General features: G+C 51.2%; 1 protein-coding gene across 2 annotated transcripts in view; it reads left to right on the forward strand.

Moving 5' to 3' along the window:
- The window catches only part of RNPC3 (RNA binding region (RNP1, RRM) containing 3), a 119,879-nt gene that overhangs the window by 41,854 nt on the left and 56,783 nt on the right, over positions 1–21,242 (forward strand). For both annotated transcript variants that reach the window (XM_075322199.1, XM_075322200.1), the window contains exons 7-8: positions 14,067–14,224; positions 14,358–14,480. In XM_075322199.1, coding sequence (XP_075178314.1) covers positions 14,067–14,224; positions 14,358–14,480 — 281 coding nt within the window. The remainder of the gene's footprint in view (positions 1–14,066; positions 14,225–14,357; positions 14,481–21,242) is intronic.

The following is a 21,242-nucleotide window of genomic DNA, read 5'->3' on the forward strand; positions in this document are numbered from 1 at the left end:
CCTGCTACTGTGAGGTACTCTGTGTCCCCGTGGGGACCACGCATGGAGCGCTTGTGCCATACACATTACAGCACTGCTGGGTGTGTTAGTGCGCCGGGGACTACCACGCATGGAGCGCTTGTGCCATACACATTGCAGCACTGCTGGGTGTGTTAGTGCGCCGGGGACTACCGCGCGGCCGCGCTTATTGCCGGCCGCGCTTATAACTTTAGTCCCCGGCTTCTGCGGCCTAGTGTCGTATATTCCCGCCCACAGGCCTGCCAGTCAGGGGAAGGGCGGGACGCTGCACAGATCGTCAGCGCTGAGGGCTGGAGCATACATTAGTATCCTCCTCCCTCCTCACTCAGTACACTGGGGCACTAGATTCCCGCACTTTTCTTGGGCACGCCCACGGTCCCCTCCTCCCCACAGAACGCCGGCAGCCATTCCTGTCAGCGATTCAGACGCTGGAGAGGAGAGACAACACAGGGAGACCCAGGCAGGGAATCTGGTGATCACACAACCGCTCTGAGCGGTCGGTAAGCAGCACCTGTGGTGCTGGCCCCACTGAGTACCGAAGTGTATATATATATATATATATAGGCTTATAGGCTATACATTTGCACTGTACGGTCGCTCTGTTGTTTTTTGGCTATATACCCTCCTGGATTGTTCTCAGAGGAGACAACAGCATGTCGTCCGCAAAAAGCAAGGGTGCCAAAGCACAGGCGTACTTTGCAGCCTGTACATCATGTGCGGCTATACTACCGGCAGGTTCCACTGACCCTCATTGTGTGCAATGCTCGGCCCCTGTGGCGCTTACTCAGCCGGAGCCTCTGCTACAGGTGGCCCAGGTGGAACCACCTGCTATCACTGTCCAGGTGACCGGGACGGAGTTTGCAGCTTTTGCTGACAAACTGTCTGAGAGTATGGATAAATGGTCTGCTAAAATACTAGAAGCCCTACAGTCCAGACCGGTGACTCAGGCCCCGGGCACTGTTCAATCTTTGACCCCTGGTCCCCCTCAATTGGAACAGCAAAGTGCCCCTGGGATGACCCATAGGTCCCAGGGTGAGGTCTCTGACACGGACCGCAGTCCCAGACCGCCTAAGCGGGCTCGCTGGGAAATTCCCTCCACCTCATCACACTGTTCAGGGTCTCAGCAGGAGGACTCTCTGGAGGATGAAGCGGAGGTAACAGATCAGGATTCTGATCCTGAAGCCGCTCTCAACCTAGATACACCTGAAGGTGACGCCGTAGTGAATGACCTTATAGCAACCATCAATCAGGTGTTGGATATTTCTCCCCCAGCTCCTACAATTGAGGAGTCAGCTTCTCAGGAGAAATTCCGTTTCAGGTTTCCCAAGCGTACATTGAATACGTTTCTGGATCACTCTGACTTCAGGGAGGCAGTCCAGAAAAACCGAGACTGTCCAGACAAGCGTTTTTCCAAGCGCCTTAAGGATACACGTTATCCCTTCCCCCCTGAGGTTGTCAAGGGCTGGACTCAGTGTCCTAAGGTGGATCCTCCAATCTCCAGACTGGCGGCTAGATCCATAGTTGCAGTGGAAGATGGGGCTTCACTCAAAGATGCCACTGACAGACAGATGGAACTATGGTTGAAATCCATCTATGAAGCTATCGGCGCGTCGTTTGCTCCAGCATTCGCAGCCGTATGGGCACTCCAAGCTATCTCAGCTTGTCAGGCGCAGATTAATGCAGTAACACGTACATCTGCCCCGCAAGTGGTGTCCTTAACCACTCAGGCGTCGGCGTTTGCGTCCTACGCCATTAATGCTATCCTGGACTCTGCGAGCCGTACGGCGGTAGCATCCGACAATTCGGTGGTAGTCCGCAGGGCCATGTGGCTACGTGAATGGAAGGCAGATTCTGCTTCCAAAAAGTTCTTAACCGGTTTGCCATTGTCTGGCGACCGCTTGTTTGGTGAGCGATTGGATGAAATCATTAAACAATCCAAGGGGAAGGACTCATCCTTACCCCAGTCCAGACCAAACAGACCTCAACCACGGAAGGTACAATCGAGGTTTCGGTCCTTTCGGACCGCGGGCAGGTCTCAATTCTCCTCGTCCAAAAGGCCTCAGAAAGATCAGAGGAACTCCGATTCATGGCGGTCTAAGTCACGTCCTAAAAAGACCGCCGGAGGAACCGCTCCCAAAGCGGCCTCCTCATGACTTTCGGCCTCCTCAAACCGCATCCTCGGTCGGCGGCAGGCTCTCCCGCTTTTGCGACGCCTGGCTGCCACAGGTAAAAGACCGATGGGTGAGAGACATTCTATCTCACGGTTACAGGATAGAGTTCAGCTCTCGCCCTCCGACTCGTTTCTTCAGAACATCTCCGCCCCCCGAAAGAGCCGATGCTCTTCTGCAGGCGGTGGGCACTCTGAAGGCGGAGGAAGTGGTGATCCCTGTTCCTCTTCAGCAACGGGGTCACGGTTTTTACTCCAACCTGTTCGTGGTGCCAAAAAAGGACGGATCCTTCCGTCCTGTTCTGGACCTAAAACTGCTCAACAAGCATGTGAAAACCAGGCGGTTCCGGATGGAATCACTCCGCTCCGTCATCGCCTCAATGTCCCAAGGAGATTTCCTAGCATCAATCGACATCAAAGATGCTTATCTCCACGTACCGATTGCACCAGAGCATCAGCGCTTCCTGCATTTCGCCATAAGGGACGAACACCTTCAGTTCGTGGCACTGCCTTTTGGCCTGGCGACAGCCCCACGGGTCTTCACCAAGGTTATGGCAACAGTGGTGGCAATCCTACACTCTCAGGGACACTCGGTGATCCCTTACTTAGACGATCTACTTGTCAAGGCACCCTCTCAAGGGGCATGCCAACACAGCCTGAACATTGCTCTGGAGACTCTCCAGAGTTTCGGGTGGATCATCAACTTTCCAAAGTCAAATCTGACACCGGCCCAATCACTGACATATCTTGGCATGGAGTTTCATACTCTCTCAGCGATTGTGAAGCTTCCGCTGAACAAACAGCGTTCACTACAGACAGGGGTGCAATCTCTCCTTCAAGGCCAGTCACACCCCCTGAGGCGCCTCATGCACTTCCTAGGGAAGATGGTAGCAGCAATGGAGGCAGTTCCTTTTGCGCAGTTTCACCTGCGCCCACTTCAATGGGACATTCTCCGCAAATGGGACAGGAAGTCGACGTTCCTCGACAGGAACGTCTCCCTTTCTCGGGCAGCCAAGGCTTCCCTTCAGTGGTGGCTTCTCCCCACTTCTCTGTCGAAGGGGAAATCCTTCCTACCCCCATCCTGGGCGGTGGTCACGACGGACGCGAGCCTGTCAGGGTGGGGAGCGGTTTTTCTCCACCACAGGGCTCAGGGTACTTGGACTCAGACAGAGTCCTCCCTTCAGATCAATGTTCTGGAGATAAGGGCAGTGTATCTTGCCCTAAAGGCGTTCCAGCCGTGGCTGGAAGGCAAACAGATCCGAATTCAGTCGGACAACTCCACAGCGGTGGCATACATCAACCACCAAGGCGGGACACGCAGTCGGCAAGCCTTCCAGGAAGTCCGGCGGATTCTGCTGTGGGTGGAAGCCACAGCCTCCACCATATCCGCAGTTCACATCCCGGGCGTAGAAAACTGGGAAGCAGACTTTCTCAGTCGCCAGGGCATGGACGCAGGGGAATGGTTCCTTCACCCGGACGTGTTTCAGGAGATCTGTTGCCGCTGGGGCATGCCGGACGTCGACCTAATGGCGTCCCGGCACAACAACAAGGTCCCGACATTCATGGCACGGTCTCAAGATCACAGATTAGTTCAGGATTGGTCGCAGTTTCAACTCCCTTATGTGTTTCCTCCTCTGGCACTGTTGCCCAGAGTGTTACGCAAGATCAGGGCCGACTGCCGCCGCGCCATCCTCGTCGCTCCAGACTGGCCGAGGAGGTCGTGGTACCCGGATCTGTGGCATCTCACGGTCGGCCAACCGTGGGCACTACCAGACCGACCAGACTTGCTGTCTCAAGGGCCGTTTTTCCATCTGAATTCTGCGGCCCTCAACCTGACTGTGTGGCCATTGAGTCCTGGATCCTAGCGTCTTCAGGATTATCTCAAGAGGTCATTGCCACTATGAGACAGGCTAGGAAACCAACGTCCGCCAAGATCTACCATAGGACGTGGAAGATATTCCTGTCGTGGTGCTCTGCTCAGGGTTTTTCTCCCTGGCCATTTACCTTGCCCACTTTTCTGTCCTTCCTTCAATCCGGATTGGAAAAGGGTTTGTCGCTCGGCTCCCTTAAGGGACAAGTCTCTGCGCTCTCTGTGTTTTTTCAGAAGCGCCTAGCCAGACTTCCACAGGTACGCACGTTCCTGCAGGGGGTTTGTCACATCGTCCCTCCTTACAAGCGTCCGTTAGAACCCTGGGATCTGAACAGGGTGCTGATGGCTCTTCAGAAACCACCGTTCGAGCCAATGAGGGATATTTCTCTCTCACGCCTTTCGCAGAAGGTGGTCTTCCTAGTAGCAGTCACTTCACTTCGGAGAGTGTCTGAGCTAGCAGCATTGTCGTGCAAAGCCCCTTTCCTGGTGTTTCACCAGGACAAGGTGGTTCTGCGTCCGGTTCCGGAATTTTTCCCTAAGGTGGTATCCCCTTTTCATCTCAATCAGGATATCTCCTTACCCTCTTTTTGTCCTCATCCAGTTCACCAATGTGAAAAGGATTTGCACTTGTTAGATCTGGTGAGAGCACTCAGATTCTACATTTCTCGTACGGCGCCCCTGCGCCGCTCGGATGCACTCTTTGTCCTTGTCGCTGGCCAGCGTAAAGGGTCACAAGCTTCCAAATGAACCCTGGCTCGGTGGATCAAGGAACCAATTCTCGAAGCTTATCGTTCCTCGGGGCTTCCGGTTCCCTCAGGGCTGAAGGCCCATTCTACCAGGGCCGTGGGAGCGTCCTGGGCCTTGCGGCACCAGGCTACGGCTCAGCAGGTGTGTCAGGCAGCTACCTGGTCGAGCCTGCACACTTTCACGAAACACTATCAGGTGCATACCTATGCTTCGGCAGATGCCAGCCTAGGTAGGCGAGTCCTTCAGGCGGCGGTTGCCCACCTGTAGGACGGAGCCGTTTTCGGCTCTATTACGAGGTATTATTTTACCCACCCAGGGACTGCTTTTGGACGTCCCAATTGTCTGGGTCTCCCAATGGAGCGACAAAGAAGAAGGGAATTTTGTTTACTTACCGTAAATTCCTTTTCTTCTAGCTCCAATTGGGAGACCCAGCACCCGCCCCTGTTCCCTTCGGGCTGTGGTTCTTTGTGTACACATGTTGTTCATGTTGAATGGTTTCAGTTCTCCGATATTCCTTCGGATTGAATTTACTTTAAACCAATTTATAATTTTTTCCTCCTTGCTTTTGCACCAAAACTGAGGAGCCCGTGATGCACGGGGGGTGTATAGGCAGAAGGGGAGGGGCTTTACACTTTTAGTGTAATACTTTGTGTGGCCTCCGGAGGCATGAGCTATACACCCCAATTGTCTGGGTCTCCCAATTGGAGCTAGAAGAAAAGGAATTTACGGTAAGTAAACAAAATTCCCTTCATTTCTGGAAAAAGAAAGTGACCATACATTGTTCTCTAATTTTGGATATGCTACTGAGCTACATTTGCAGTGGGGCTGGCATTACAACGGCTTCTGGCCACTGTCAGGTTGCTGTTGTTGTCCAAGTGACCTTCCTCATCCCCTGAGATCTTGCGCAGTCACTTTTTTATGACAAAGATATGCATTGAATCTCCTTTGCTTAGGTACCATTAGTTTGGGATGAAAATCTGTTGACAGGTTCCCTTTTAATTAGTGTTACAACCCTTTATTCTGAGGATAGATCTGCTTCCAGGCAAGCTGATCCAAAATGACTAAGAGCTGATGACGTTTTCTAGTAATACACCATCACTTTAACCCCTTCAGCCCCGGGGCACTTTCCGTTTTTGCGTTTTTGTTTTTTGCTCCCCTTCTTCCGAGAGCCGTAACTTTTTTATTTTTCCGTCAATCTTGCCATATGAGGGCTTGTTTTTTGCGGGACAAGTTGTACTTTTAAATGAAACCATAAGTTTTACCATATGGTGTACTGGAAAGCAGCAAAAAAATTCCAAGTGTGGAAAAATTGCAAAAAAAGTGTAATGGCACAATAGTTTTTGGGATGTTTTATTCACGGTGTTCACTATATGTTAAAACTGATGTGTAGGTATGATGCCTGAGGTCGGTGCGAGTTTGTAGACACCAAACATGTATAGATTTACTTGTATCTAAGGGGTTAAAAAAATTCACAAGTTTGTCCAATAAAAGTGGCGCACGTTTTGCGCCATTTTCCGAAACACGTAGCGTTTTTATTTTTTGGGATCTATGGCTCAGTGACGGCTTATTTTTTTGCGTCTCGAGCTGATGTTTCTAATGGTAGCATTTTTGCGCAGATGCTACGTTTTTATCGCCTGTTATTGCATTTTGCGTAAAACTTGCGGCAACCAAAAAACGTAATTTTGGCGTTTGGAATTTTTTTGCCACTACGCCGTTTACCAATCAGATTGATTGATTTTATATTTCTTTGTCGCTCCATTGAGAGACCCAGACAATTGGGTGTATAGCTACTGCCTCCGGAGGCCACACAAAGTATTACACTTTAAAAAGTGTAACCCCTCCCCTCTGCCTATACACCCCCCGTGTATCACGGGCCCATCAGTTTTTAGCTTTGTGTTGAAGGAGGCACACATGCACACAATGCTCCACATTTTAGTCAGCAGCAGCTGCTGACTATTTCGGATGGAAGAAAAGAGGGCCCTTTACAGGGCCCCCGGCATGCTCCCTTCTCACCCCACTGAGTCGGCGGTGTTGTTAAGGTTGAGGTACCCATTGCGGGTACAGAGGCTGGAGCCCACATGCCGCTTTCCTTCCCCATCCCTTAGGGGCTCTGGGTGAAGTGGGATCCCTAACCGGTCATCCAGGCACTGGGACCGGGCTCCCTCCGCAGCCCCGGGTGGTATCTGCCGGACAGGAGACTGAGTATCGTCAGGGACAAGGCCCTGCAACTACAGGTACTCTGTGTCCCCTTTGGGACGGTGCATGGAGCACCTGGGCCTCAGACGCTGCAGCGCATGCAGTGTTGGTTTTTTGTCCGGGACTACCGCGCCGACCATGCCTGCTTGCCGGCCGCGGTTTCTACTTTAGTCCCCGGCTTTTGCGGCCTAGTACATTAAACGCCCGCCCACGGCCTGCCAGTCAGGGGCAAGGGCGGGACGGTCGGGCTGACGCCGACAGTGAGGGCTGGAGCACACATAGCTGTCCTCCTCCCCCCTCACTAATCCCTATGGGGCACCAGATTCCCGCACTTTTGTAAGTCCGCCCACGGCTCCCTCCTCCCCTGTGAACGCCGACAGCCATGTTTTAACACATCCTGCCGGTGGAGGACGTCTGGCTGCAGCTCTGGGAGACCCGAGGCAGGGAATCTGGTGGCCACACACCGCTGGAGCGGTTGGTAAGCCACACCGGTTGCCGGTGCTGGTCCCCCTAGGGTGCTGAACTGTATATAGATACATTATATTTGTATACTTTTCCGGTTCAGCTGTATTGTTAACTTGTGGCTATATACCCTCAGTGATCACGCTCCTGGGAGACAACAGCATGTCGTTCACAAGGAGCAAGGGGGCCAAGACACAGAATTATTTTGCTACCTGTACCTCTTGTGCGGCTCTGTTACCTGCAGGTTCCACCTACCCTCACTGTGAGCAATGCTCGGCCCCTGTGGCACTCGCTCAGCCGGAGCCTGAGGCACTAGGGGGTCCCTCGGCCCAGGTAGATCCACCGGCCCCCCCGTCCAGATGGCAGGGACAGAGTTTGCTGTTTTAGCCGACAAACTCTCTGAGTCGCTTTCTCATTCCATGACTCAGTCTATGGATAAATGGTCTGCTAAGTTTCTAGAGGTTTTGCAGTCCAGACCGGCCCTTACACAGGCCCCGGGCACTGCGGGATCGCTCCCAGGCCCCTCTCGGTCTGTGACTAAGCGTGTTCCTGGTGTGGCCTCTAGTTATTACGTGCAGGACTCCGGCACGGACCGCAGTCCCAGACCAGCCAAGCGGGCTCGCTTAGAATCTTCCCCGACTTCTTCACGCAGTTCGGGGTCTCAGCTTGAGGATTCTCTAGAGGAGGAGGCGGAGGTCGCAGCTCAGGACTCTGATCCTGACGTTGCTCTCAATCTGGATACACCTGAAGGGGACGCCATAGTAAATGATCTTATAGCGTCCATCAACCAGGTGCTAGATCTGTCTCCCCCAACTCCGCCTACAGAGGATTCGGCTTCAAAACAGGAGAAACACCAGTTTAGGTTTCCTAAACGTACACGGAGTGCTTTCTTCGATCACTCTAACTTTAGAGATGCTGTCCAGAAGCACAGGGCTTTCCCGGACAAGCGCTTTACTAAACGCCTTAATGACACACGGTACCCCTTCCCCGCTGACGTGGTTAAGGGTTGGGCTCAGTGTCCCAAGGTGGATCCTCCAGTCTCTAGACTGGCGGCTAGATCCGTAGTAGCAGTGGCTGACGGTGCATCGCTCAAGGATGCCACGGACAGGCAGATAGAGCTCCTAATGAAATCCATCTATGAAGCCATAGGCGCGTCTTTTGCCCCAGCCTTTGCAGCAGTGTGGGCACTCCAGGCTATCTCAGCTTGCCTGTCTGAGATTAATGCGGTCACCCGTACCGCTGCGCCACAAGTAACATCTTTGACTTCTCAGGCGTCAGTATTTGCATCCTACGCCATGAATGCTGTCCTGGACTCGGCTAGCCGTACAGGGGTAGCATCCGCCAATTCTGTGGCAGTCCGCAGGGCCATGTGGCTACGCGAATGGAAGGCAGACTCTGCTTCCAAAAAGTTCTTGACCGGTTTGCCTTTTTCTGGCGACCGACTGTTTGGCGAGCGATTGGATGAAATTATTAAGCAATCCAAGGGAAAGGACTCGTCCTTACCCCAACCCAAACCAAACCGACCTCAGCAACGGAAAGTTCAAGCGAGGTTTCGGTCCTTTCGGCCCTCAGCCCGATCCCAACCCTCCTCGTCCAACAGACCACAGAAGAGCCAGAGGAACTCTTCTGCATGGCGGTCTAAGTCACGTCCTCCAAAGACCGCTGGAGGCACCGTCTCCAAGGCGGCCTCCTCATGACTTTCGGCCGCCTCAAACCGCATCCTCGGTCGGTGGCAGGCTCTCCCGCTTTTGCGACGCCTGGTGGCCACATGTCCAAGACTGATGGGTGAGGGACATTCTGTCTCACGGTTACAGGATAGAGTTCAGCTCTCGTCCTCCGACTCGTTTTTTCAGAACATCTCCGCCCCCCGAGCGGACCATTGCGCTTTTTCAGGCGGTGGACACTCTGAAAACAGAAGGAGTGGTGATCCCCGTTCCCCCTTCAGGAACGCGGTCGCGGTTTTTACTCCAATCTGTTCGTGGTGACAAAAAAGGACGGCTCATTCCGTCCCGTTTTGGACCTAAAATTGCTCAACAGACATGTGACAACCAGGAGGTTTCGCATGGAATCCCTCCGATCTGTCATCGCTTTGATGTCCCAAGGAGACTTCCTAGCATCAATCGACATCAAAGATGCCTATCTCCATGTGCCGATCGCTCAAGAGCATCAACGCTTCCTGCGTTTCGCCATCGGGGACGAACACCTTCAGTTTGTGGCACTGCCTTTCGGCCTGGCGACAGCCCCACGGGTCTTCACCAAGGTCATGGCATCCGTCGTAGCGATCCTTCACTCTCAGGGCCACTCGGTGATCCCTTACCTAGACGATCTCCTAGTCAAGGCACCCTCACGGGTGGCTTGTCAACACAGCCTGACCGTTGCTCTGGAGACTCTCCAGAGGTTCGGGTGGATCATCAATTTTCCAAAGTCAAAATTGTCTCCGACCCAGTCACTGACGTACCTCGGAATGGAGTTTCATACTCTCTCAGCGATGGTCAAGCTGCCGCTGGACAAACAGCGGTCGCTGCAGACAGGGGTGCAATCCCTTCTTCAGGCACAGTCGCACCCCTTGAGGCGCCTCATGCACTTCCTGGGGAAGATGGTGGCAGCAATGGAGGCAGTTCCATTTGCGCAATTTCATCTGCGTCCACTCCAATGGGACATTCTCCGCAAATGGGACAAGAGGCCGACGTCCTTAGACAGGAACGTCTCTCTGTCTCTGGAAGCCAAGACCTCTCTTCAGTGGTGGCTTCTCCCCACTTCTCTGTCGAAAGGAAAATCCTTTCTGCCCCCATCCTGGGCTGTTGTCACGACGGACGCGAGCCTGTCAGGATGGGGAGCGGTTTTTCTCCACCACAAGGCTCAGGGAACCTGGACTCAGACAGAGTCCTCCCTTCAGATCAATGTTCTGGAGATAAGGGCAGTGTATCTAGCCCTCAAGGCGTTCCATCGGTGGCTCGAGGGCAGGCAGATCCGCATACAGTCGGACAACGCCACGGCGGTTGCGTACATCAACCACCAGGGCGGCACTCGCAGTCGTCAAGCCTTCCAAGAAGTCCGGCGGATTCTGCTGTGGGCGGAGGCCACAGCCTCCACCATCTCCGCGGTTCACATTCCGGGCGTAGAAAACTGGGAAGCAGACTTCCTCAGTCGCCAGGGCATGGACGCGGGGGAATGGTCTCCACCCGGACGTGTTTCAAGAGATCTGTTGCCGCTGGGGAACGCCGGACGTCGATCTCATGGCGTCTCGGCACAACAACAAGGTCCCGGCATTCATGGCACGGTCTCAGGACCACAGAGCTCTGGCGGCGGACGCCTTAGTTCAGGATTGGTCGCAGTTTCAACTGCCTTATGTATTCCCTCCTCTGGCAATGCTGCCCAGAGTGTTGCGCAAGATCAGGTCCGACTGCCGCCGCGCCATCCTCGTCGCTCCAGATTTGCTGAGGCGGTCATGGTACCCGGATCTGTGGCATCTCACGGTGGGGCAACCGTGGGCGCTCCCAGACCGAACAGACTTGCTATCTCAAGGGCCATTTTTCCATCTGAATTCTGCGGCCCTCAACCTGACTGTGTGGCCATTGAGTCCTGGCTCTTAGCGTCCTCAGGGTTGTCTCAAGATGTCATTGCCACTATGAGACAGGCCAGGAAGCCAACGTCAGCCAAGATCTATCACAGAACTTGGAGGATCTTCTTAGCCTGGTGCTCTGAGAGGGGGTTTATCCCCTGGCCGTTTGCCTTACCCAGGTTTCTTTCCTTCCTTCAATCGGGATTGGACAAGGGTTTGTCTCTCGGCTCTCTCAAAGGTCAAGTCTCGGCGCTTTCCGTGTTTTTTCAAAAGCGTCTAGCCAGGCTTCCGCAGGTCCGCACGTTCCTGCAGGGAGTTTGCCACATAGTCCCACCTTACAAGCGTCCGCTGGAACCCTGGGATCTCAACATGGTTCTACGGGCTCTTCAAAAACCACCTTTTGAGCCGCTGCGGGATGTCTCTCTATCACGTCTTTCGCAGAAGGTGGCATTTCTAGTGGCGGTTACTTCACTCCGTAGAGTGTCAGAGCTTGCAGCGCTGTCATGCAAAGGCCCTTTCCTGGTATTTCACCAGGATAAGGTGGTTCTGCGTCCGGTCCCGGACTTTCTCCCTAAGGTGGTGTCCATTTTTCATCTCAATCAGGATATCTCCTTACCTTCATTTTGCCCTCATCCAGTTCACCAATGTGAAAAGGATTTGCATTTGTTAGATCTAGTGAGAGCTCTCCGGATCTACGTGTCTCGCACGGCACCCCTGCGCCGCTCTGATGCGCTCTTTGTCCTTGTCGCTGGCCTGCGTAAGGGGTCGCAGGCTTCCAAGTCTACCTTGGCTCGGTGGATCAAGGAACCGATTTTTGAAGCCTATCGTTCTTCTGGGCTTTCGATTCCTTCAGGGCTGAAAGCCCATTCTACCAGAGCCGTAGGTGCGTCCTGGGCATTGCGGCACCAGGCTACGGCTCAGCAGGTGTGTCAGGCGGCTACCTGGTCGAGTCTGCACACCTTCACGAAACACTATCAGGTGCATGCCTATGCTTCGGCAGATGCCAGCCTAGGTAGGCGAGTCCTTCAGGCGGCGGTTGCCCACCTGTAAGAGGGGGCCGTTTTACGGCTCTTTTTATCGAGGTATTATTTTACCCACCCAGGGACTGCTTTTGGACGTCCCAATTGTCTGGGTCTCCCAATGGAGCGACAAAGAAGAAGGGAATTTTGTTTACTTACCGTAAATTCCTTTTCTTCTAGCTCCTATTGGGAGACCCAGCACCCGCCCCTGTTCCCTTCGGGCTATTTGTTCTTTTGTGTACACATGTTGTTCATGTTGAATTGTTCTTTTGGTTCATGGTTTCAGTTCTCCGAACATCCTTCGGATTGAATCTACCTTCGACCAATTTATAAGTTTTCCTCCTTCCTGCTTTGGCACCAAAACTGATGGGCCCGTGATGCACGGGGGGTGTATAGGCAGAGGGGAGGGTTTACACTTTTTAAAGTGTAATACTTTGTGTGGCCTCCGGAGGCAGTAGCTATACACCCAATTGTCTGGGTCTCCCAATAGGAGCTAGAAGAAAAGGAATTTACGGTAAGTAAACAAAATTCTCTTCTTTGATAGATCGGGCATTTCTGAACGCGGCGATACCAAATATGTGTATATTTATTTATTTTTTAACCCTTTAATTTTCAATGGGGGGAAAGGGGGGTGATTTGAACTTTTAGGTTTTTTTTTTGTTTTTTTTTTTTATTTTTTAAAACTTTTTTTTTACTTTTCTTATTTTATTTTACTAGTCCCCCTAGGGGGCTATAGCGATCATTAATCCGATCGCTGATCGCTATCTGCTGATCACAGCTATACCGCTGCAAACAGCAGAAATAGTCACTTTCTTCTTTTCCTCTGCTTTGTGCCGAGGAAAAATGAAAGTGAAACATCATAGCAGCAGGCGTCATCACATGACCCTGTGCTACGATGGCAACCACCGAACGTCACGTGATCACTCACGTGACGTCCGGAGGGGGCGGCGGTAAGTAAAAAACATGGCCTCGCGCATATAGATCTCGCTGCCAGACTTTGGCAGCGAGATCTAAGGGGTTAATGTTCCGGGTGGAATGCGATTCCACTCGGAACATGTAGGCACACATGTCAGCTGTTGAAAACAGCTCATATGTGTGCCGATCCACGCCGCCTGCCCGCGGCAGGGGGCGGGGCTTACCGGGACACGATCCATGACGGAAAGATCCGTCCATGGTCGTGAAGGGGTTAAATGGGTTGGCACCATTAAATCTAATTTTATCCATGAAACAGATTAGCTGTGTGTGCTTACTGCCAGAAGGAGAGCTATATCTCCGCCCATCGTATACAGTCATGATCGAAAGTGTTGGCACCCTTAATGTTGTTCCAGAAAATAAAGTGCAGCACTTTTTTTTTTTTTGGGCAAACGTCAGATTTTTTTTTTCACTTCTTTAGATAAAAGTAAACCTATACATGTTTGGTGTCTACGAACTTGCACCGACCTGGGTCATCACACCAGTTTTTCCATATAATGAACAAGGTGAACAAAATTACCCCCAAAACAATCCGGACTTGGAAATTTTTGTCGTTTTCCAGTACAGTATATGGTTTCATTTAAAAGTACAACTCGTCCTGGAAAAAAACAAGCCCTTTTTATGGCAAGATTGACGGAAAAATAGAAAAGGGGCTCTTGGAAGAACGGGAGCGAAAAACAGAAAATCGCCCGATCATTAAGGGGTTAAATTAAAGGTGTTGACAATCTTGTCTGGCCCTTTTTTTTTTTTTTTTTTTTACAAAACAGAAAAAGGAAATAAACGTATAACTAAACGTGTAATTGCAATAATTGTCTGAGAGAGATACTTCAATTTATGGAACAATTTTAAGGGTGCCGATACTGTCGGCCATTAGTGTATCTGTGGCATCACTTGTCACTTGTTTGGGAGTGCATACATTTTACATGCTCGATCCTTGTTTCTAATGAGATCAACAGGTGATGTTACCCTCCTCACAAAATGCCATATTTATGAACTGCGGCCCTTTACACACTCTGCTTAGTTTTGTACCTTTTTAATATGTTTCCTATTTAGTATGCAGACCGTATGGCTGTGCCATCACCGTACCCCCCAGTTCCTCCCGACCTCCCTGAGAACCCTCCACTGCCAGAGTTGGATGATGATTACGATATGGAAGTTTCCAGCAGAGAAGAGTCGGAATATGAAAGTGGAGATGAGGAGGAAACGGAGAGGTTGGTTGAAAATCTCTGAGTATTCATGTTTGGACTTGGATTTTGTTTTTTTTTTGGAGATTTCTCCTCGTAGAGCTTTGGGGCTTCTTGGCTGTGTCCCTTGTGCGTGAACATATTTTTTTCTTGTCTTTAGGGCTGCTCGTCTGAAAGAGCTGGCAGATCTCCTGCCTAGGAGACCAAGGATCAAAAAACAGTCTCGTCCACGGAAAAAGCTGAAGATAAAGGACCTCTTATCGGCTCTTGTGGTACAGCCCAGGTTAGTCATTCATATGTAGTAACCAAGATTAGATTAGACCTTAATATCTAATACAAGAATTGTATCATACAGGCTTCATAACTGCGCAGGATTTTTGTTTCATTAGGACCTGCTATGTTACAGGTCACACATTTTCCAGCATATTTAAGTAATCTGGATGAGTTTCCAGGCTTGTAAACAAAGCTTAAAGGGGTTGTCCACTACTGCTTCATCAAATCTGAACCCTATAGAAAATGAAAGCAATGGTTGCTCCCATCCAGCACTATTGCCGTGATGTTAGCACTGCTGTGCCCCCCCTCCCCCCGAGAATATGGTCACATGACTGCTCATTATCTGCAGTAGTCACGTGACAAAACAATGTCACACCACTTGCCAAGAACAGCAATGCCGGAGGGAGTATACATCTGTATAGGGCCCTTGGTAGAGGAATCAGACCCCAGGTTGTGTGCACATCTGTCCCTATCCTAGGTCTCTTTGTCTGGATTCCTTCTTTGTGTTTTTTTATCTTACCATTGAATTCATTTACCATGGTTCTCAATCATTCCTCTTATACATCAATGTTCTTGTCTTTTGTGTCTCTGGCATATTTACCATATTTTTCGGATTATTAGATGCACTTTTCCTCCCAAAAATGTGGGAGGAAAGTGAGGGTTGCTTCTTATCCGAAAGTAGCTTACCGGGGGATGGTAGAAAGGGCTAGCAGGAGGCAGAGGCAATGCTGCGGCAGCTGTGCACGGTCTGCAGCGGCTGGGCTGGGGCTGTAGGTAGTGAGGGCTTCAAATAATGACGCCCGGTGTCAGTGCGTGCACAGGTGGAGCTCTCGGTTCCATATTTCATCTATGGTCGCGCGCCGCCTCCGGCCCATTGATCTCCCAGCAGTGGACTTAAGGAAAAAAGCACCGGAGGTGCCGCGTGCACAGGTGACATCTCAGCTTGTCATTGAACAGAGAGCTCAATCTGCATACACGCCGACTCCGGGCGCCATTATTTGAAACCATTACCGCCCGCAGCCCCAGCCAAAGCACAGTTTCCTCAGCATCAGCACAGCTGCCTCGGCTGACAGTTTCTGGGACATCCACCGCAGCATCGCCCCTGCCTCCTGTGACCCAGCTTAACCACTGCTGCTGCCCCCTCCAATAAGACACAACCAGATTAGAAGATGGACCCCTTATTTTTTTTTTTTTTTCTTCCCAAACCTTTTTTCCTCTTAAATTGGAGTGCGTCTTATAATCTGAAAAATACGGTATATCAAATCACTGTATGTGAAGACCCTGATGAATTGCATGCAGTATATCATCTCTTAATAAGTGATTGTGAACCACATTATTTGCAGTTAGACTTTTCTCACCTTAGATAAAGTTATGGTTTTTCTAGCATGTGTTATGCAGATTTTTTTTCTTTGAATTATTCATTATTTGGTGCCTTTTGGATCAAATTGTGAAGTCTATCGCCATCTAGTGGACACTTGGTTGAATCAATCTTCTGTTTTTCCCAGTAGACCAACAATATTGTTACATTTACTGTTTGTCAAATTTGTACCAATTTTTTTGTTTTATAAGACGCACCCCATATTTAAAGATAAAAAAGTGAACAAAAAAAAATAGGGTTTGTTTTATACTCCAGTGTTGTCTTACTAGAGGGGGTCAGCAGCGGTGGTGTTTTTGTGCTGGCAGCGGTGGGGTTCTGTGCTGCAGCAGAAGCTGCGGTGGCTGTGTGGAGCAGGCCGGTGCGGCGGGTGTCCCAAATGCTCTGTCGGCAGTCCGGGCTTCAAAGAAATGCGCCGTCATTTGAAGCCAGAGCATCTGGGACACACGCCGCACAACTTGCACTGTCACACAGCCACCGCAGCCTCCCCATACAGAGAGGCAGACGGCCAGCTGCACAGACAGTCCCCCACACCAATTCTGCACCTTCTGGTAAGCTATATTCGGATTTTAAGACACACCCCTCATTTTCGTCCCAAATTTGTTTTTTTGAAGCCTCCTTCAGATGTAATTCAGGGTTATCTGATTTGAGGCTGGAGTCACATTAGCATATGGCATGCGAGGCAATATACTAATGACCCTCGACTCAGGCTCTGCTGCCAGCGTGATCTGAGTGTCATGTATCTGTGATCCAATCTTGCGATCAGATCACAGCTGCGGAGCAGAGGAAATAATATTTTGTATTAAATTTATATCTTGCAAAATTTCGACACCTTACCTCCCAGTGAATTGGTCTGAGCTGGGAGGTAAGGTATATTGAATAATCTTGTCTCTTCAGCAGGCTTTGGATGTGCAACAGATTGTTCATAGTCAGTGACTGCAAACATAGATCTTAGGTTCAGTTCACATGTCCAGTAATTATCTGTTATCCATACCAGGGCAGCGGGAAGAGCAGACTACAGGACCAGAAAATTGGGGCAACTTCGGGCTGCTATTTTTATGTTGGGAAGGACCAAATAACCATGGCCCTTCCGACACTAATATTAGCCCCCACTTGTCTGCTGTCGCTTGGCTAGTGTTGAATAAATTGGGGACCTTACGCAGTTTGTTTGTTTGTTTTTTGTTTTTTTGTTTTGTTTTGTTTTGTTTTTGCATTTCATTTTTTTAAAAAAACTTTTCTTGGGATCCCCTCTATTTTACAAAAGCAGCCATGGAACAGCTGCGAGTTGCAGCCCGCAGCTGAGCATTTTACTGGTTATGAAGATTAGGGAGAACTCCACGTCATTTTTCTTTTTCGCTCCTAATTGGGAGACCCAGACAATTGGGTGTATAGCTATTGCCTCCGGAGGCCACACAAAGTATTACACTTAAAAGTGTAAGGCCCCTCCCCTTCTGGCTATACACCCCCAGTGGGATCACTGGCTCACCAGTTTTGTGCTTTGTGCGAAGGAGGCAACACATCCACGCATAGCTCCACTGTTTAGTCAGCAGCAGCTGCTGACTATGTCGGATGGAAGAAAAGAGGGCCCATACAGGGCTCCCAGCATGCTCCCTTCTCACCCCACTTCATGTCGGAGGTGTTTGTTAAGGTTGAGGTACCCATTGCGGGTACGGAGGCTGGAGCCCACATGCTGCTTCCTTCCCCATCCCTTTTTACAGGGCTCTGGGTGAAGTGGGATTCTATCGGTCTCCAGGCACTGAGACCGTGCTCCATCCACAGCCCCTGGTATCTGCTGGACATGGAGCGGAGTATCTTCAGGGACATGGCCCTGCTACATGGAGGTACTCTGTGTCCCTGTGGGGACCGCGCAGACACACGGCAGCACTGCTGGGTGTGTTAGTGCGCCAGGGACAGCGGCGCTGTCCGCACTAGTGCCATCGCACACCACAGCGTTGCTGGGTGTGTTAGTGTATTGGGTGACTACTGCGCTAACCGCCGCTGCCATTTTTATTTAAGGCGCCGCTGGGATTTGTGGTGCGCCGGGGACTTCCGCGCCGGCCACCACTGATATGCCGGCCGCGCTTATTAACTCGAGTCCCCGGCTTCTGGGCCTAGTCTCCCTTTGTTACCGCCCACAGGCCTGACAGTCAGGGTAGGGGCGTGACGCTGCATAGCACAGCAGCGCTGAGAGCTGGAGTATGTTTTGCATACTCCACCCCTCTCACTGTGTGCACTGTGAAACCGGATTCCCGCACTTTCTCAGGCACGCCCACGGCTTCCTTCTCTACAAGGACGCCGGCAGCCATTAGTGTCAGTTTCTGTACGATACAGAGACAAGTGTGGAAGACCCTGGCATTCTGATAGTCACACAATCGCTGCAACAGGCGTTAAGCAGCACCTGTGGTGCTAACCCCACTAGTGCAGAAGTGCACTTATAGATATGCTTGTACTATATACATTGCACTGTTTGGTCGCACGTTGTATATACCCTCCTGGATTGTGCGGAGGAGTTATCAGCATATTCTCTGTGTAAAACAAAGGTGCAGAACCACATATTTTTCTATGCAGCCGGTACAGCATGTACGGCTATACGGCCGGCAGGTTACATAGACCCCCATTATAATCCAACTCAGCCGGAGTCTCTGCTAATGGCCAGAGGATGAGGACGGTGTCTGCAGTATTTACTGACAGATTTTCTGAGACTATGGCTATGATACTAGAAGCCTAGCAGTCCGGACATGTCTCTCACAACATGGGCACTGTTGAATCATTGATCCATGGCCCCCCTCAGTGTGAACAACTAACAGCTCCGGGAATGTCACACGCATCCCAGAGTCACGGCTCTGCACAGACGTCAGTCCCAGACAGCCTAAGCGGGCTCACTATGAGCGGCCCTCGGTTTCATCAGGGTCCTAGCAGAAGGACTCTCTGTGTAATGAGGCGGAAGTAGCGGCTCAGGATTCTGATCCTGAGACCGCTCTCAATCTGGATACACCTAATGGTGACGCCATAGTGAATAATCTTATAGCGTCCATCAATAGAATGTTGGTTATTTCTCACCCAGCTCCTCCAGTGGAGGAGTCAGCTTCACGTATTTTTCTGGACCACTCTGCCTTCAGAGAGGCAGTCCAGGAACACCACACTTATCCAGATATGCGCTTCTCCAAACGGCTTAGGATACACGTTATCCCTGCCCCCTGACGTGGTCAAGGACTGGACCCAGTGTCCCAAGCGGCATCCTCCAATCTCCAGGCTTGTAGCTAGATCCATAGTTGCAGTGGGAGATGGAGCTGCACTTAAAGATGCCACTGTCAGACAGATGGATCTCTGGTCTAAATCCATCTATGAGACTGTCGGCGCACCGTTGGCTCCAGCATTCTCACCCTTGGGGCACTCCAAGCTATTTCAGCTTGTCTTACACAGATTGACACGGTTACACGTACATCTGTGCCGCAGGTGGCATCCTTAACCTCTCAAATGTCTGCATTTGTTTCTTACGCGATTCAGGTTGCCCTAGACTCTGCGAACCGTACGGCAGTAGCCTCCGCTGCTCCGTGTTTTTAAGCAGAGCCTGGTCTGCTCGTTAAGTGAATGGAAGGCAGATTCTGCTTCCAAAAAAGGTTGCTTGACCAGTTGCCTTTTTCTGCTGACCGACTGTTTGGTGAGCGTTTGGATGTAACCATTAAACAGTCCAGGGGTATGGATTCATCCTTTCCTCAGCCCGGACACAACAAACCCCAACAGAGCAGGAGGCAGTCGTGGTTTCGGTCTTTTCGAGGCTCGGGCAGGTCCCATTTTTCCTCGTCCAATGTGGACTCAAAAGGATCAGAGGAGCTCAGATTCTTGGCGGGCTCAGTCACGCCCAAAAAAAGAGACAGTCTGAAAACCCGCTTCCAAGGCGGCTTCCTCATGACTTGCGGCCTCCTCTCTCCGCATCCTCGGTCGGTAGCAGGCTCACCCGCCTTGGCGATATTTAGCTGCCATAGGTCAATGACCGTTGGGTGTGAGACATTCTGTCTCACGGGTACAGGATAGAGCTCACTTCTCGTCCTCCAACTCGATTCTTCAGAACTTCTCCACCTCCCGGCCGAGCCGCTGCTCTTCTGCAAACAGGGTGCACTCTATAGGCAGAAAGAGTGATGACCCCCGTTCCTCTTCAGGAACAAGGTCACGGTTTTTACCCCAAATTATTTGCGGTGCCTATAAGAACGGGCCGTTCCGTCCCGTTCTGGATCTAAAACTGCTCAGCAAGCTCGTGGACACCAGGCGGTTCCGGATGGAATCCCTCCTCCATGTCATCGCCTCAATGTCCCAAGGAGATTTCCTAGCATCATTAGGCATCAAGGATGCTTATCCACACGTGCCGATTGATCCAGAGCACTAGCGTTTCTACGCTTCGTTATAGGAGACGAACACCTTCTGTTCGTAGCTCTACCTTCCGGCTAGCGACAGTCCCACTGGTCTTCGCCAAGGTCAGGGCAGCAGTAGTCACAGTCCTGCACTCTCAGGGTCACTCTGTGATCCCATATTTAGACGATCTACTTGTCAAGGCACTCTCTTAGGAAACATGCCGACACTGCCCGAACGTTGCGCTGGAGACTCTCTAGAGTTTTGGGTGGATCATCAACTTTTTGAAGTCAGATCCGACCCCGACCCTATCGCTAACATATCTAGGCATGGAGTTTCATACTCTCTCAGCGATAGTGAAGCTTCCGCTAGACAAACAGCATTCACTACGGGCTGCAATCTCTTCTTTAAGAACCAGTCGCACACATTGAGACGCCTCATGCACTTCCTACGTAAGATGGTAGCAATGGAGGCAGTTCTTTTCGCGCAGTTTCATCTGCGTCCACTACAATGTGACATTCTCCGCCAATGGGACGGGGAGTCGACCTCCCTCAACAGAGTCGTCTTTCTTTCTCAGGCGGCCAAGGAATCTCTACGGTGGTGGCTTCTTCCCACCTCATGGTCAAAAAGAAGGTCCTTCCTATCCCCATCCTGGGCGATAGACTCGCGTCTGTCGTAACTATCAGGGTGGGGAGCAGTTTTTCTCCACCACAGCGCTCAGGGTACGTGGACTCAGCAAGAGTCCACCCTTCAGATCAATGTTCTTGAACACAGAGCAGTGTATCTTGCCCTACAAACCTTCCAACAGCAGCTGGACAGCAAGCAAATCCGACTTCAGTCGGACAACTCCACAGCGGTGGCATACATCAACCACCAAGGAAGAACGCGCAACCGGCAAGCCTTCCAGGAAGTCCGGCAGGTTCTGATGTGGGTGGAAGACACGGCATCCACCATATCCACAGTTCACATCCCAGGCGTGGAAAACTAGGAAGCTGACTTCCTAAGTCGCCGGGGTGTGGCCGAAAGGGTATGGTCTCTTCACCCGGACGG

Source organism: Anomaloglossus baeobatrachus, chromosome 8 (assembly GCF_048569485.1).
Source record: "Anomaloglossus baeobatrachus isolate aAnoBae1 chromosome 8, aAnoBae1.hap1, whole genome shotgun sequence".
NCBI lineage: Eukaryota > Metazoa > Chordata > Amphibia > Anura > Aromobatidae > Anomaloglossus > Anomaloglossus baeobatrachus.